General features: G+C 46.8%; 1 protein-coding gene and 1 long non-coding RNA gene across 2 annotated transcripts; one reads left to right on the top strand and one right to left on the bottom strand.

Moving 5' to 3' along the window:
• The first annotated feature begins 2,555 nt into the window (after positions 1 to 2,555).
• TMEM246 (transmembrane protein 246) lies at positions 2,556 to 9,028 on the top strand. The gene is made up of 2 exons (XM_030221646.1): positions 2,556 to 2,786; positions 7,685 to 9,028. Exon 2 carries the CDS (start codon positions 7,725 to 7,727, stop codon positions 8,976 to 8,978), a length of 1,254 nt encoding a protein of 417 aa, XP_030077506.1. The 5' UTR covers positions 2,556 to 2,786; positions 7,685 to 7,724; the 3' UTR covers positions 8,979 to 9,028.
• On the bottom strand, positions 6,910 to 14,449 carry LOC115482089. The gene is made up of 3 exons (XR_003944033.1): positions 14,439 to 14,449; positions 12,408 to 12,416; positions 6,910 to 7,000 (listed from the first exon to the last, which is right to left on the bottom strand). It is a non-coding gene; the product is annotated as an uncharacterized LOC115482089 (long non-coding RNA).
• Between the last annotated feature and the right edge of the window lie 346 nt (positions 14,450 to 14,795).

Here is a 14,795-nt window from a genome sequence, read left to right on the forward strand (position 1 = left end):
ATATCTCTGCAGCAGCACAAGTGAGATCCAGCAGCCTCCCCTCAATCCCTCCATTGGTGCCCAAGTTAAAAATAAAAAAAAAACCTGTCTTTTATTTTATACTAGCCGTTAAGCCCGTAAAAACGGGCGAGTATTGCAGCCCTCCTCTCTCCCCTGGCCTCACCCCGTCCACCAATCCTCCCCCCCCCCCCCATATCCAGCAACCCTCCTCTTTCCCTTGGCTTCCCCCCTCCCCCCTGTCCAGCAACCCTCCTCTCTGCCCTGCTCTCACCCCATGTCCAGCAACCATGCCCTCTCCCCCCTGCCCTCCCCCCATGTCCAAGATGGGGGGGAGGGTGGAGGTTGTTTCGCGCGATGTTCGTTTCCAGGCGGCAGCGGCGGCGTCCGACAATCTGACTCCGTTTCCCTCTCTGTTCCGTCCTCTGACATCATGACGTCTTGACGCGAGGGCGGGACAGAGAGGGAAGTCTGTACTGCGCATTTGCAGGTGAGTCGGTCACTTGCCGTTTATATGTTTGATATCTAAATCACTAACAGGGCTAAGCTGACTAAATGTAGGAGGGCAGGGGAGATGCTGGTCTTCAGGAGGAGTGTTGGGAAGGGAAGATGAGATGCTGAGCCGTGGGAAGTAAGGAAGGGCAGGGGGTAGTAAAGTGTTGCAGTAAGTGGGGGGAAGGAATGCAGTATTCACACCTCTGTACCTACTGCCCATCCATATTAACTCAGCCCACCCAAAATGTCATGTTTGGCTTAACGTTCCCAACTGGCTCCAGATTTGCCTGATGGGTTTGATCCAGTCCTGGGTTTACCCCATAACATTCAGGGACTTGTAGTTCTGATTTCTCTATTGCATTCCCTAAGAAAAGCAAGACTCAGTGGCTTAGCAAGAGCGGCGGGGTGGTGGGGGCGGTCCGCCACGGTGTCAGCAGGTGGGGGGGTGCTCCGCTCCCGCTGCTCCCACCCAAAGGGCCGCTGGCAGTGCAGTCCTCACCTGCCTACCAGCTCTGTCGACAGACGACAGCCCTCTTCTCCTGCCACCACCCTGCCTTTAAAAAAAATCTGTGAAGTGGCGTCGCAGGCAGCGCCTCGCGTCTGCCCTGCTTGTAAAAGAAACAAATCTCCGCGTCGTCGGGCCTTCCCTAACTGTGTCCCGCCCTCCTCTGAGGTAACTTCCTATTTCCGTGAGGATGGAAGGAAGACAGTGAAAAGAAGATGAGGAAAGCAGAAACCAGAGACAACAAACTGTAAATAGAATATATATTTTTATTTTTTTGCTTTAGGATAAAGTAGTATTGTAGCTGTGTTAATGTTTATAATAGAACATGTAAACAAGGTAATCTTTTTATTGGACTAATTTTAATACATTTTGACTAACTTTCGGAGAACAAAACCCCCTTCCTCAGGTCAGGATAGGATACTGTAACAGCACTTTACTGTACTGACCCGAGGACGAAGGTTTTGGCCTCTGAAAGCTAAATGTATTAGTCCAATAAAATGGTATAATTTTATTTTCTATATTTGTTTTATTTCTATTTGATAATTTGTAAAGTGGTGATTGGTATTCGTTAGTTTTTTCAAATTTACATCTGCTGTCTTTATATTTTGCACGGTACTAGGGGACATTTTCTGTTTATGTGGTGTTGCATTGTATGCAGAGTCTGGTATCTTGGGGGGGGGGGGGTTCAGTTTAATTTTTGTCTAAATAGAAAGTTTATGATTACTTATTCTATAGTGGATTAGGGTGTATCTGTGTTTGTGAAAAAGACATGGCTTTCAGTTGGCATTGACTGTGCAGGATCGATCTGTACTATTCTGTCTGGTTTCGTTTTACAATAGGTGAATTGATGTTCTAGTGCTCACTGTAGTGTTTAAGATGCTTTCCTTTTCCTTGTGTGCCTGGTAGAAATGACTGCTTATGGTATGGTACAATTGCTCTATAGGTCCTGAGTGTTTTGTATTCTCAGCATGCCTAGTACTGGATTTTGGAGGGGGGTGTTAAAAATGACCAGCCCCAGTGTCAAGTACCCTAGCTAGGCCACTGGCAAGACTACACTTTCCTGCATGTAATGGGGTAAACCTAGAATTGGATCAACTCTGTCAGGCAGGCAATTTGCACCCAGAGCTGGGAACCTTAGTCTGGCTACATCACTGGAAAAGTCAAATTCCCATGTGTGAACTTTGCACTGCTGGTCTCGGTCTCAGCTCTCCCTTTTCTGCCTCTATTTCCAGCCCTGGTACCCTAAAAGGGCTAGAAATAGATTTTCACCTAGTGAATGTACTACTACGAATGTAGAGGGTGTTTACCATGAAATGTCAGCCACAGCTACTCTCTTCTCCTTTCTATGTTATATTACAAGGCTGTGCATTCCTTGAAGTACAAGCTTAGTGGTAGTGAAATGCATCTCTATCCTTCGCAACGTGTGTTTAGATAGCAGGAAGATTCTCTCTGCTTCGGCCTCCCCTCCCCTCCTCCAATGAATGGTATCGTCTGTGTGCTCTTGCAATAGCTGTAACAGTGTTGGCACAGTGCTCAGCTGGTGGTGGTAGGCTGCTAGGAGTAAGGGGGAGATTATTTCTCTTATCTGGAGCGGGTCAGACGCACTTTGGATTGTGCCTTCTCATTTTAAAAGTCCATTTAAAATGCCTTAATCGGATTCTGCAGTATATCAAACGCGTGTGACCTCTGTCTGTTTTGCTCTGATGCACAGTGATGGTTTGCTGTTCACTGTTCTCCACCGGTTCCTGCCCAATAACGGTTGGGATCGGCACAGCCTCCTTGTGTTCAGGTGAGTCCCGACGGACTGTGCTTTACCCCTAGAGAGAATCAGCTGCAGTTTAGCATTTGGTGAAGGGCAAAAAGTGGGGGAGGGAAGGAAGGACGGACGGACTACAAGCTTTCTGGTTCTGCACCGGTGTGGGTTCGGATCTAAATCGCACGGCCTTAAGTCTCCGATTCCCGAGTTCTGGTTTATTTCACGCCCCGGGCTGGCTGGGTGGTTTTTGTATTATGTCTCTGTAATTGGACATGAAGTGAACAGCTAGGTTTTGTTGCTGTTGTTCTGGTTTGGCTTGGGCTGTTTTTGAATTGCAGGTAGAGACGACAACTGTTTCCATCCTTAGAGGGATCTTTCCCAGTAGTCTCCTCCTTCAGAAAAAGATCACCTCCCCATTCCTTGTTTTTCGTTTTCGGGCTGCACGTTTTTCGTATGAGTTACACACACTGAGTGTGTAACTCATATAAAATGGCAACATCGTTGCACGGGCTAGAGAAACTCATGTAAAACGACAAATATTGTAACAACAAATTTTGTTGCTCTTGGCACTGAGGAACTTAGACTAACAGAGTGAACAGTATCCCAGCCTCTCCCTTTTCTTCTAACTTTTGAACCTTACCCCCTCTCTTCCTCTTCATGATTGTAGATTCCCTCTTGATCCTTCTCCAGTTCTTCTTGCTGTACTTCTGTTTTCTCGGTGGCGTCTTCTGTGTATTCACATCTTTTAATGCCATGTGTTATTATATCGTTACAAACTTACCCATTCCAGGAGGGAGACTTTTGGCTGGTCCTGTTTTTTTTTTTTTTTGGTAGTCTATGATTCTTTCCATTTGAAATCATTGACAGGACCACCCAATTCTGGGTGGCCCTGGGCCCAAGATGGGTGGATAGAAGAACCCCGCCTAATCCCACAGGTGATTTGGTCTCTCCTTCTCTCACCTGCATGTCATATTGTCTCGGAAACATTCCCCCTCTCCTGCATACCTAAGCCACATTGAGCCTGCAAATAGGTGGGGAAATGTGGGATATAAATGCAGCAAAATAAAAAGCATAGCAGATTTTCAGCGGCAGCAAGCAGCAACTAATACACTCTATTTCTGCTCATGTTGGCCCCATAGTCTTCCCATTGATGCAACTTCCTGTTTCTGCATAGGCAGGAATACGTCAGAGGGAAGGCTGTGGGGCCAGTGCAAGCAGTATATATCAGTCGCTGCTTGCTGTAGGCGAAGATCTGCTTTTTACAAGGTATGCAGGAGGGACAGTTGTTGGGAGTTTTCGGCTGGTGGGGCTTGGGAATCCCTGACAGCCACATCATAGGTGTGCTGGTACTGGGTGAGCCTGAGCTTAAAGTGGGTGGGCCTGGTCCCACTCTTGGCTATGCCACTGTTGCTGCAGGTCCCATGATAAAGCATAAAGCAGGTTGTCAACCTCCTGGAATAGGCAACCTGTGTGCCACCGAAGTCTCCAGCCATTTGGCCCCGTCTAGTCTCCTTTTCAAAACATTCAAGTCTCCAAAAACTGCAGCAGTGTCCTGTAAGCCACTAATGGATGGACAGGCCTGTTTCTAGGTCGTTCTGGCCTCCACTTGCAAGTCCTTGGAGTGCATTATGGTTACATTGAAGGGAGAGCTCAAATGTTTGGTAAGCAGAGCTGCCAGGCTACTCGGTTCCAGGCCGGAGATTTTGAGACAGTCCTTCTGACCACCCCATACTGCTGCTTTATGGGACTGATATCAGTGGGCAGGGTCAGCTACTACAAATTCCACAATGCTTTGGGATGTAAGGTCAAAACCAAAAGTGGCCAAAAAGTCTCCCAGCCGGTGGCATTGCATCTCTGGGTGAGTAATAAACCTTTGAAACCAAACCACAAAAGAAGTGCTCAGAATGTTTTACCAAACTTGTCAGTTTGTCGGAGTGGTCTGTGGTTATTTTTATAACTAATGTAGGGCTTCCTCTGCCTTTTATAGGGATACTGTAGCCAGTCTGATTAACATGTCCACTGAGGCACATTTCTGTACACTGGAGACCCAGTATCTGCAAATTTATCTCATGCATAATTAAGTGTATCCAATAAAAACAACTTTGGGGTTCAGAAGTATCTGATGTACAACCACTGCACTAAGGATGGCAGTGTGGACTGTTGAATCTCCTTTCTTCTGTCACCCTCTCCCCAGGTACAAGAGGCCAGGACTGGATTTGACTATCCCATGCTGCTTCTAATCATGGGGGGGGGGGGGGGGGGGGGGGGGGAGAAACTGTTCCTGGGTTAAAGGTGTTACCCAAGTTGTATTGGAAACCACAGCCATGTGACCTTGTACATTTTAATAAGAAGTTTCTTCAATAAAAAAAAACTGACAACGGCAATATATACAGAAACTTGGCTGTCTGAGGTGGAGGAACCTATACTGGCCATATAAGTCCCCCTAGTTATAAGATACTCCATCCAGCCTGGATGGTTCAAGAAAGGTGAAGGGCTGGCAATTATTTTTCAAAAACCCTCAAGCTGTTACTTGAGATGTAGCTCTTCACTCTGTTGGCCTGAAATACCTAAACTTACAGCGCTGGACAATATAGGACTATATTTAATCCTTTACTCCCCCCCCCCGTGAGTACTATGGTTATTACATAGTAAATAGCAGCAGATAAAGACTTCCACAGTCCATTCAGTCTGCCCAACAAGGTGACCAGAGTTGAATCTGACACTCTGCACAGGTTCCATTTCTTCGTGATTAAACACTGGTATCCTTAGGTGCTCATTTTCCAAGCGCATCGACCTACAAAGTTACATAGGGGCTCATTTTCAAAACGGAAAAATGTCTAAAAAGTGGCATAAAGCAGCGTTTGGACGTCTTTCGAAACCTATTTTTAGATGTTTTCCTATGAAGTCCGTCAGAAGGGTGCCCAAATCTCAAAGGGGCATGTCAGGGGCAGGTTCAGGTCAGAACTTGGGCATTCCTAAGACTTAGACGATTTTCAGCTATAATGGAATAAAAAAACAAAACCATCCAGGACTAAAACTAAGATGTTTTGAGGTTAGACCTGTTTTTATAACAAATAAGGCACAAAAAAGGTGCCCTAAATAACCAGATGACCACTGGAGGGAATCAGGGATGACCTCCCCTTATTCCCCCAGTGGTCACTAACCCCCCTCCCAACCCCCAAATATGTGATGAAAAACATTAATTGCCAGCCTCAGATGTTATACTCAAGTCCATTAGAACAGCATGCAGGTCCCTGGAGTAGTCTAGCGGTGGGTGCGGGAGGTTGGGTAAGGAGAGGGGTTAGTAGCGCTCTAGAAATGTTAAGTAGTAGTAGTAGTAGTAGTTAGTAATGATCTGCCCATGGGTAGTAGGGTGGAAGTGGATGAGTGCACACAGCCCTACTACTAGTATCCTATAACTTTACTGCTCACATGGTGCTGACGTCTAGATGCAAAGACTGTAGAATTAGGGGAGTAAGTGTACAATTAGGAAAGAATTCTATAAATGGTGCTAAGTTAGGCACCAAAAAAAACTGGGTGCTAAGCTAGTATTCGTTAATGGCAGAGTTGGCCACCAAGTCCATTATAAATACTAGCAATAGTCTGCGATTTACGGACCAAATATTAGACACTACTACACCCTGTCTTTGGCTGGGGTGAATGTTGGTGCCCAAAATCAGCAGTTGGACACATCCTATATAATAATTTGAACCTCTAACGTTCCATGTCTGGCTGCCTGGGTTCGTAACATCTCCTGGCTGCCAGGGTTCGTAACATCTCCTGACATCAGCCAGCCTCCAGCGTTCCATTCCCCCTCACTGTCCCGCCCTCGCGTCAAGATGTAATGACGTCAGAGGGCGGAACAGTGAGAGGGAAGGGAACGCTGGAGGCGAGCTAACGTTAGGAGGGATGTTACGAACGGAACGGAACCCAGCGCCAGCCAGAGAACGCTCAGTTACAAATCGAGGGGAGGAGAGAATCGCGGGACATCGAGCAGAGGGAGGGAGGAAGGGGAGGGCAGGGCAGAGGAGAATTAATGGACATGGATGGGATGGGAGGACAGTAGAGGAGAGAATCGTGGGACACAGATGGGAGGGCAGGGAAGAGGAGTATCGCTGGACATGGAGGGGAGGGAAGAATTGCTGGACACGGAGGGGAGGGCAGGGGAGAGAGAAAAAAAAAAGCTTACATGACAGCCTTCCTAGGGCCCGTTTCATTTTTTGAGGAAACTGGCATGGTTCCACTAGCTATTATATAAAGTGATTGCTGAAATAGTTGCCTCACCCATGAGGACACCCGCCTTGGCAGTTACGCGCTAGAACACTGAGGTGCCAAGTTATAGAATAGCGCTTCAGTGCACTGTGGTGCCTAACTGCCATTTCAGCCCCATTTTGGCGCCTAGCATCCGTTAACTCCTGTTGGCACACAAAACGTTTGGCACCTAATTTGCACTTTAGGCACCATTTATAGAATTTCTCCCCTTAGGGCCTGATTCCATATATGGCGGCTAAATTAACACGCGCTAGGCAATTGCACCTAAGCCGTGCGTCGATTTATGTGCAGTATTTAGAATATGCTTAGGCGTAGTTAATGCGACTGAATCTATGTGCGTCCACTTATGCCAGTGAAAAGCGGGTGTAAATCCCTGCACGTAGATTTACGTGCACTGGCCCATATTTTATAACAACGCACGTAGATTTTGAAACGCCACAAAATGACAATTTCCATGCCCCCCCCTAACCACACCCCTTTGCCTGTGCGCATTGGAATTTAGGCGCAGTACATTACAGAATATGCTACACACGTAAATTCTAATTTTTGCCAATTAGTGCTCGATATTGCTTGTTAATGCTTAACAATTAATCAAGGTCACATGGCGGTGGACACCCAGATCATAGAATTGCTGTTCATGTGTTTTATTTTGGTTGCAGGTTCATCTGTATGGAGTGCTGAGGCCTGGAGTACTATCTCATGCGGTTTGAGAGGCAGAGAGGAGAAGGCCCTATCATGAGAACATTATGGCACCATTTTTTACTTTGGGTTCGTCCCAGAGGGGGATACTGCACCAGCACCTTCCTCCAGTTCTTCACTTTGACAGCAGTAACTTTTGGGATAGTGTTGCCCCTGGTGTGCCATGATCTTCTCCACTCATATTATTTTATACGCAGCTGGCACCTGGACCACATGAGTTGGGAGTTTTTGGAGCAAAATCTAGAGGAAGCCCAGGCCGCTGTCCAATATTTTGATAATCTGCGTCTGTTGAACTCATCATTGTTGACATCAGCCAATGCGGATGAATCTTCTCCTAAGCTGGTGATCACCATTGTTACTGTTCAACGGCAGCTGGAGTATCACTACCCACTGCAGGTGATGTCCCGCTTTCACCACCTCCTGGCACGCTGTGGTAAGGCTTGCCGCCATCATCACCTCTTCCTATGCAATGTCGACCAGAATCCACAAAATCACCAAGACGCCCATCTCCTGGCCAAGTTCTTCCCCACTGCGGTGCGCTATGGTGAGAAAGAATCTGTGTCCTCAGATGATGGTTCTATCAATCTCTTTGAAAAGGAGAAGCAGGATTATGCGTACTGCCTGGCCAAGACTCTTTCAACTTTTAACACGGAGTATGTGATGGTAGTAGAAGATGATGCGGTACCAGAGGATGACATCTTTTCAGTTTTGCATCATTTGCTTCTAGCACGGTTCTTGGAGCCGCCTCTAGGGGGTGCACTTTATTTCAAGCTCTATCACCCAGAAAGGCTGCAGCGTTATGTGAATCCTGAGCCTATGAGAATCCTGGAGTGGATTGGACTAGGGATGTTCTTGGGTACTTTTCTGAGCTTGATCTATGCCTGGGTCCTTGGACACCCAGACATCAGCTGGCCCATATTTCTCTTCTTTATGCTGTACAGCATGGCACTGACAGAGCTTTTTGGGCGTCATTATCTCTTGGAGCTGAGACGTCTGACACCAGCACTGTATAATGTTGTGCCTGTCACTGAGTGCTGCACACCTGCCATGCTGTACTCCGCTGCCTCTGCCCGCCGGACTCTGGGGTACTTCAATGAGCTCTACTGTAGGCCAGGTTTTGCCAAGGACACAGCTCTGTATTCCATCCTACGTAAGAAGGGGGAATGGGCCTATGTGGTGGAGCCCAATTTAGTGAGGCACGTTGGGCTTCACTCCAGCCTTAGAGGGTTAAATAGTGACCCCAAGTTACTTTGAATCTTTTGAATTATTGCTGATGTGACTGACCTCCAAAACAAGTCCAAGTAACTTAGACAGTGGCGTACCAAGGGAGGGGGGGCGGTGGGGGCGGTCCGCCCCGGGTGCACGCCGCTGGGGGGGGGGGTGCTGCACGCCGGTCAACATCTTCATTTCCATGCTCCCTCTGCCCCTGAACAGGAAGTAACCTGTTCTGGGGCAGTGGGAGCATGGAAACGAACGATGCTGACCGGCGCGCGGCACCCCCCCCCCCCCCCCCAGCGGCGTGCACCCGGGGGGGGGGTTCTTTCACTGGGGTGGGGGGGTGTCCTTTCGCCGGGGGCGGGTTGCGCTGCACCCGGGGGGGCGGGGCGCATCGGCGATCCGCCCCGGGTGTCAGCCCCTCTAGGAACGCCACTGAACGTAGATAAGCAGTAGGGGTTGGTAACAGAAGGGCAATTGGGATAACTATGAGGGCCTTCAAAATGCAATATCCCAGAAATTAGCATAGCCTAGGGCAATACTGTTATAATCTTCCAAGCCTTAGCAAACTGTAGGAGGATGAGCAGCACAAAAAGTAGTTATCTTTTTGTGAAACCCTGAACACCATTGACACATGTCCAGAAAGGAGTCCAAGCTGATCTTAGCACACTGCAAAGGGGGGAGGGGGCCTGTCTGTCCTCACCTAGCCATAAATGGTGCTACACTTTGGAACTCATTTGAACTCCGGGGTGATTTGGGCATTTAGCCCAGGATTCTATATATCACGATGAGGTTTCCTCATGGAAATAGAAGTGTATTCCATAACAATTCGCATAACTTGGTTAACAAGCAAATCAGCTCTGATAATTGGATGTTAGCAAGCAATTATCAGCACTAATTGGCATTAATTAGAATTTACACACACAAATCGCTAAGCGTATTCTGTAATGTGCGCATAAATTATGCATGCAGCTAAAAAGGGGGCGTGGCTGTGGGTATTCAAAAAACTACATACAGGGATATAGAATACACCTGCTCCACAGATAAGTTAGGTGCTGGTATTTACACCGAGTTTTACTTGGCGTAAGTGAATGTACCTAGAGTTAGGTGCAGTCATGGCCGCTAGGCTTATTCTGTAAACCACCTAGGTGTATTCTACAGTTCGCACCTACATCTAAGCAGAGTTTATAGAATATGCCTAGATTCAGCGTTGATTTTCAAGGGCTATGTATAGCTTGGATCCTTAGTGTCTCGTTCTTTGAATTTATTGTGTGGGTGGAAAAACAATCTCAAAACACCATTTTACCCACTAAAACAGAGGCTTCGCTCAACTGGTATCTGTGCTCTAAACTGATGTTATGCGAAGCTTCAAAATGCAACCTAAAATACTAAACTAGACTTTAAAACACTATTTATATAAAACTCTAACAGAGACTTAAAAGGCTACACTATTGTCCAGTGCTGTAGCGAGGGTGGCTGACACCCGGGGCAGGTCGCCGCTGCACCCCCCCCCCCCGGGTGCAGCACGGTGCCCCCCCCCTCGGCGCGCACCCCCCCCCCGGAGCGCACCCTCCTCCCCCCCCGGAGCGCATTGTTACTTCCTTTAGAAGTGAGGGGCGGGCAGGAGGGCCGATCCGCCCCCGAGTCCACGTCGCTGGGAGCTGCGTCGGCTCCATTGGTTCCTTGCTGTCTCCTGTTCCGGGGCAGAGGGAGCAAGGAACCAACGGAGATGACACCCCCCCAGCGGCGTGCACCCGGGGTGGACCGCCCACCCCCCCCACCCCTTCCTACGCCACTGCTATTGTCTAAACTGTTAAACAAGTAGAGTAACTGAACGGAAAAACAAACAAACAACAAATTTACCTATTCAACCCAAAGTTTACCTTTTCCCAAGTTTGAATGCAGTTTCCAGCACCAGTGAAGTTTTTCTCTCTTCAGCAGGTCCTCTCTCGGTAAACTCCCTTATATGGTAGTGAAGCCCTGCCCAGTGCATCACCATTTTAGGGGTGGTGCTCCTCCGTCATCTAAAGGTTTAAGGAGGGAGTTCGGGCCCATTAGACCAGCAGGTGGGGGCTGGAGGTCCACTAGACCTACTACTTACTACTACTTATCATTTCTATAGCGCTACTAGATGTAAGCAGCGCTGTACACTTGAACATGAAGAGACAGTCCCTGCTTGACAGAGCTTACAATCTAATTAGGACAGACAAACAGGACAAATAAGAGGAAAATGGAATTACTAAGGTGGGGATGATAAAATAAGGGTACTGAACAAGTGAGTAAGGGTTAGGAGTTCAAAGCAGCATCAAAAAGGTGGGCTTTTAGCCTAGATTTGAAGATGGCCAGAGATGGAGCTTGACGGACTGGCTCAGGAAGTTTATTCCAAGCATATGATGCAGCAAGATAAAAGGAACGGAGTCTGGAGTTAGCAGTGGAGGAGAAGGGTGCAAATAAGAGAGATTTACCCGGTGAACGGAATTCCTGGGGAGGAATGTAGGGAGAGATGAGAGTGGAGAGGTACTCAGGAGCTGCAGAGTGAATGCACTTATAGGTCAATAAGAGGAGTTTGAATTGTATGCGGAAACGGATAGGAAGCCAGTGAAGTGACTTGAGGAGAGGGCTAATATGAGCATAGCGACACTGGCGGAATATAAATCATGCAGCAGAATTTTGAACAGATTGAAGAGGAGAGAGGTGGCTAAGTGGGAGACCTGTGAGAAGCAAGTTGCAATAGTCTAAGTGAGAGGTGATAAGAGTGTGGATAAGGGTTCTGGTAGCGTGCTCAGAGAGGCAAGGGCGAATTTGGGTGATATTATAGAGAAAGAAACAACAGGTTTTAGCAGTCTGCTGAATATGTTCAGAGAAGGAGAGAGAGGAGTCGAAGATGACCCCATGGTTAAGAGTGATGAGACAGGGAGGATGAGAGTGTTATTCACAGAAATAGAGAATGGGGGAAGAGGAGAGGTTGGTTTACGGGGAAAGATAAGAAGCTCAATCTTGGTCATGTTTAGTTTCAGATGGTGGTGAGACATCCAGGTGGCAATGTCAGACAGGCAGGCTGATACTGTGGCCTGAATTCCTCCAGCCCTCTCTTCTTTTTTGGGGGGGAAGGGTGTCTTCTGTTGGGGGGGGGGGGGGGAGGCCTGCATGCTAGACAGGACTCCCCTTTCTTCTCCAGTGTTCTGTAAACTCTAACCCCAGCTCTGAGCTGGCGTAGAGTTTACATCGGTAGCAACACCCCTGCTTGGCACGCTACCTACTGAGCATTGGGGAGGAATACAAATGTCCCTGTAGCATGCATTTACACATTATTAGCATTCAGAGCCGGCAAGTGCATTGTTACATGTGCTCGCTGGCTCTGATCCTGGGGCGCAGGCAAACGCCAGAACTAGTCCAGCCTTAATGGCCTCTAGTGCCCACGTTTGCTTTTGATCATCAAGGCCTAGGAGCAGCTGAGTTCTGGTTAACTTTATTTCACTTATTTATTTATTTATTTGTTGCATTTGTACCCCGCATTTTCCCACCTATTTGCAGGCTCAATGTGGCTTACATAGTACCGTCAAAGGCGTTTGCTCAGTCGGTTGATAACAAATACAGGTTGTATAGTGATCGTATGAGGTATAAATGGAGGGCTGGATGGGATGAAGATTGCGTGTTGTCCAAGTTAGTTACTTCTTCCATTCAAGGCCTGGTTGAAGAGCCAAGCTTTCACCTGCTTCCTGAAGTAGAGATAGTCTTGTGTTAAGCGGCGCCATGCATACCTCTTAGTAATTGTCCTGACTGTGTTCATAGGGCTATTCAAGGACTTTACAATTCTTTTACACCCATCCACAATCTGTACCTTTTCACAACTTACTTTGGAATTTTTGCTAGTTTCTTGGTTGGGTCTTTTGCTTTTAATATACTACCCAAAGAAGGAACCAACAAAAATGGGAGAATTTATCCTGTCTTGTGAACTGGTACAATTACATGGCGAGAGGCCACTGGGTGAGTACTTTTGAAAGTGATTGGTTGTGCCAGAGCTTAGAGTATTTACAGAAGTATGAGTGTGGCAGACAGTTGTGCTGAGTCCTGCCTCATTTTCTAAGGAGTTCTAGAATATATTTTTCTCTCAGCTGTTGTGTGCTGTTTTAATGCATCTTTCCTCAAGATTTTAAATCAATACAAAGTAGAAGGAGAGGGTAGGTTCCAGGGGTGTAGCCAGACACCCAATTTTGGGTGGGCCTGGGCCCAAGATGGGTGGGCAGAAGAACCCCACCCCATCCCATAGGTGATTTGGTCTCTCCTCTCGCCTGCATGCCATATGGTCTCTCAAATATCCCCCCTCTCCTGCACACCTTTTAAATTTCAGATTTTCACTGGCAGTGAGGAGCAACTAATACACACTACTCATGTAGGCCCCACATCCTTCCCACTGATGCAGCTTCCTGTTTCCGTATAGGCGGGAATACGTCAGAGGGAAGGCTGTAGGACCGGTGTGAAGATCTGTTATTTATAAGGTATGCAGGAGGGACAGTTGTTGGGAGTTTTCAGCTTGGGAATCTCTGCCGGCCACATCATAGGTGTGCTGCTACTGGTGGGCCTAAGCTGAAAGTGGGTGGGCCTGGGCCCACCCAAGCCCACCCTTGGCTACGCCACTGGTAGGTTCTGTAGCCAGTGTATCCAGTTAGATTTGAAGGGAGGGAGGGTTACTGTTCCCTGCTATGTAAAGGTAATCCTTAAAACAGAAAGCCTTAACCTTTTGCTCTTTTCACATGTATTTTATTTTATTTGTTAGGGTTTATTTACTGCCTTTTTGAAGGAATTCATTCAAGGCTGTGTACAGCAATAATAAGTCAAACGTAAGCAATAGACAATTACAGCAGTAAAAATATTCAACCAATACAAAATACAGCATAGTATACTACAGTACAATACCAACATAATACGTAATAAAAACATTTTAATAGACAGCATACGGTGTAAGCAAAGATGGAACATATAGATAGATAAGATTGAGTAACAGGAGTAAGAAAATGAGGTACTAATTTAAACAGCAGCTTTTCTAAAATCACTACTTGTACATGTATGCTGCTTTATGTGTGTAAATGGCACCTAACCCTTCTACAACCACTTCCATAGTGTATTATATTCACCAATATTTAGAACAGAGATAATGTTTCAGCAGAAAGGGACAAACGTTTAAAAAATGCCATATTGGGGCAAATTAAATGAAGTTATCCTTTCACAGCTGTGCCTTCCTGGTTCTTTGATTCAGCAACAGTATTCTGTGGTGTAGGTTTCTTGCACTGAGGATTCACATTAAGGAATGCTTTTTTGAAATCAAATCAGGTTCTCTAATATTTCTTCAGTTTACTTTTATTTATACAGGAGGATTTTTACATCATCAAGATCATCATGATTAATTTATTTACGGAGTATTGTCTCCAGGAAATTTATATTCTTGGATCTAGAAGCGAGGCATCACCTCAACACACTGGATTACCACTAAAAAGAAACACTTTTTTTTCCTCCTACCAGTAAAACAATAATTTAGATGACTACAGCATACATTTCAGACACAATAAAAGCACAGCTTTCCAGCAAACAGAAGCAAATTCTAAACAACCCATCTCCTTTAGAAATTTATGCCATAAAAAAAAAAACCCTACAAACTGACCAAACAGTTTCATCAAGCTTACAGCCAAAGGAGGCTCTGTGGTGATTGTGAACATACAAGAGAGTCCGTGGACCACTCCCAAACCCAGGGCCGTGCCGACGCGGTAAGCGAGGTAAGCATGGCAGGAGGGCGCCATACTCTGGGGGGCGCCCCGCCGCACCATGCTTACCTCGCCCTCTTCTCCCCAGATCCTTTTT

This window comes from Microcaecilia unicolor, chromosome 1, assembly GCF_901765095.1.
Source record: "Microcaecilia unicolor chromosome 1, aMicUni1.1, whole genome shotgun sequence".
NCBI lineage: Eukaryota > Metazoa > Chordata > Amphibia > Gymnophiona > Siphonopidae > Microcaecilia > Microcaecilia unicolor.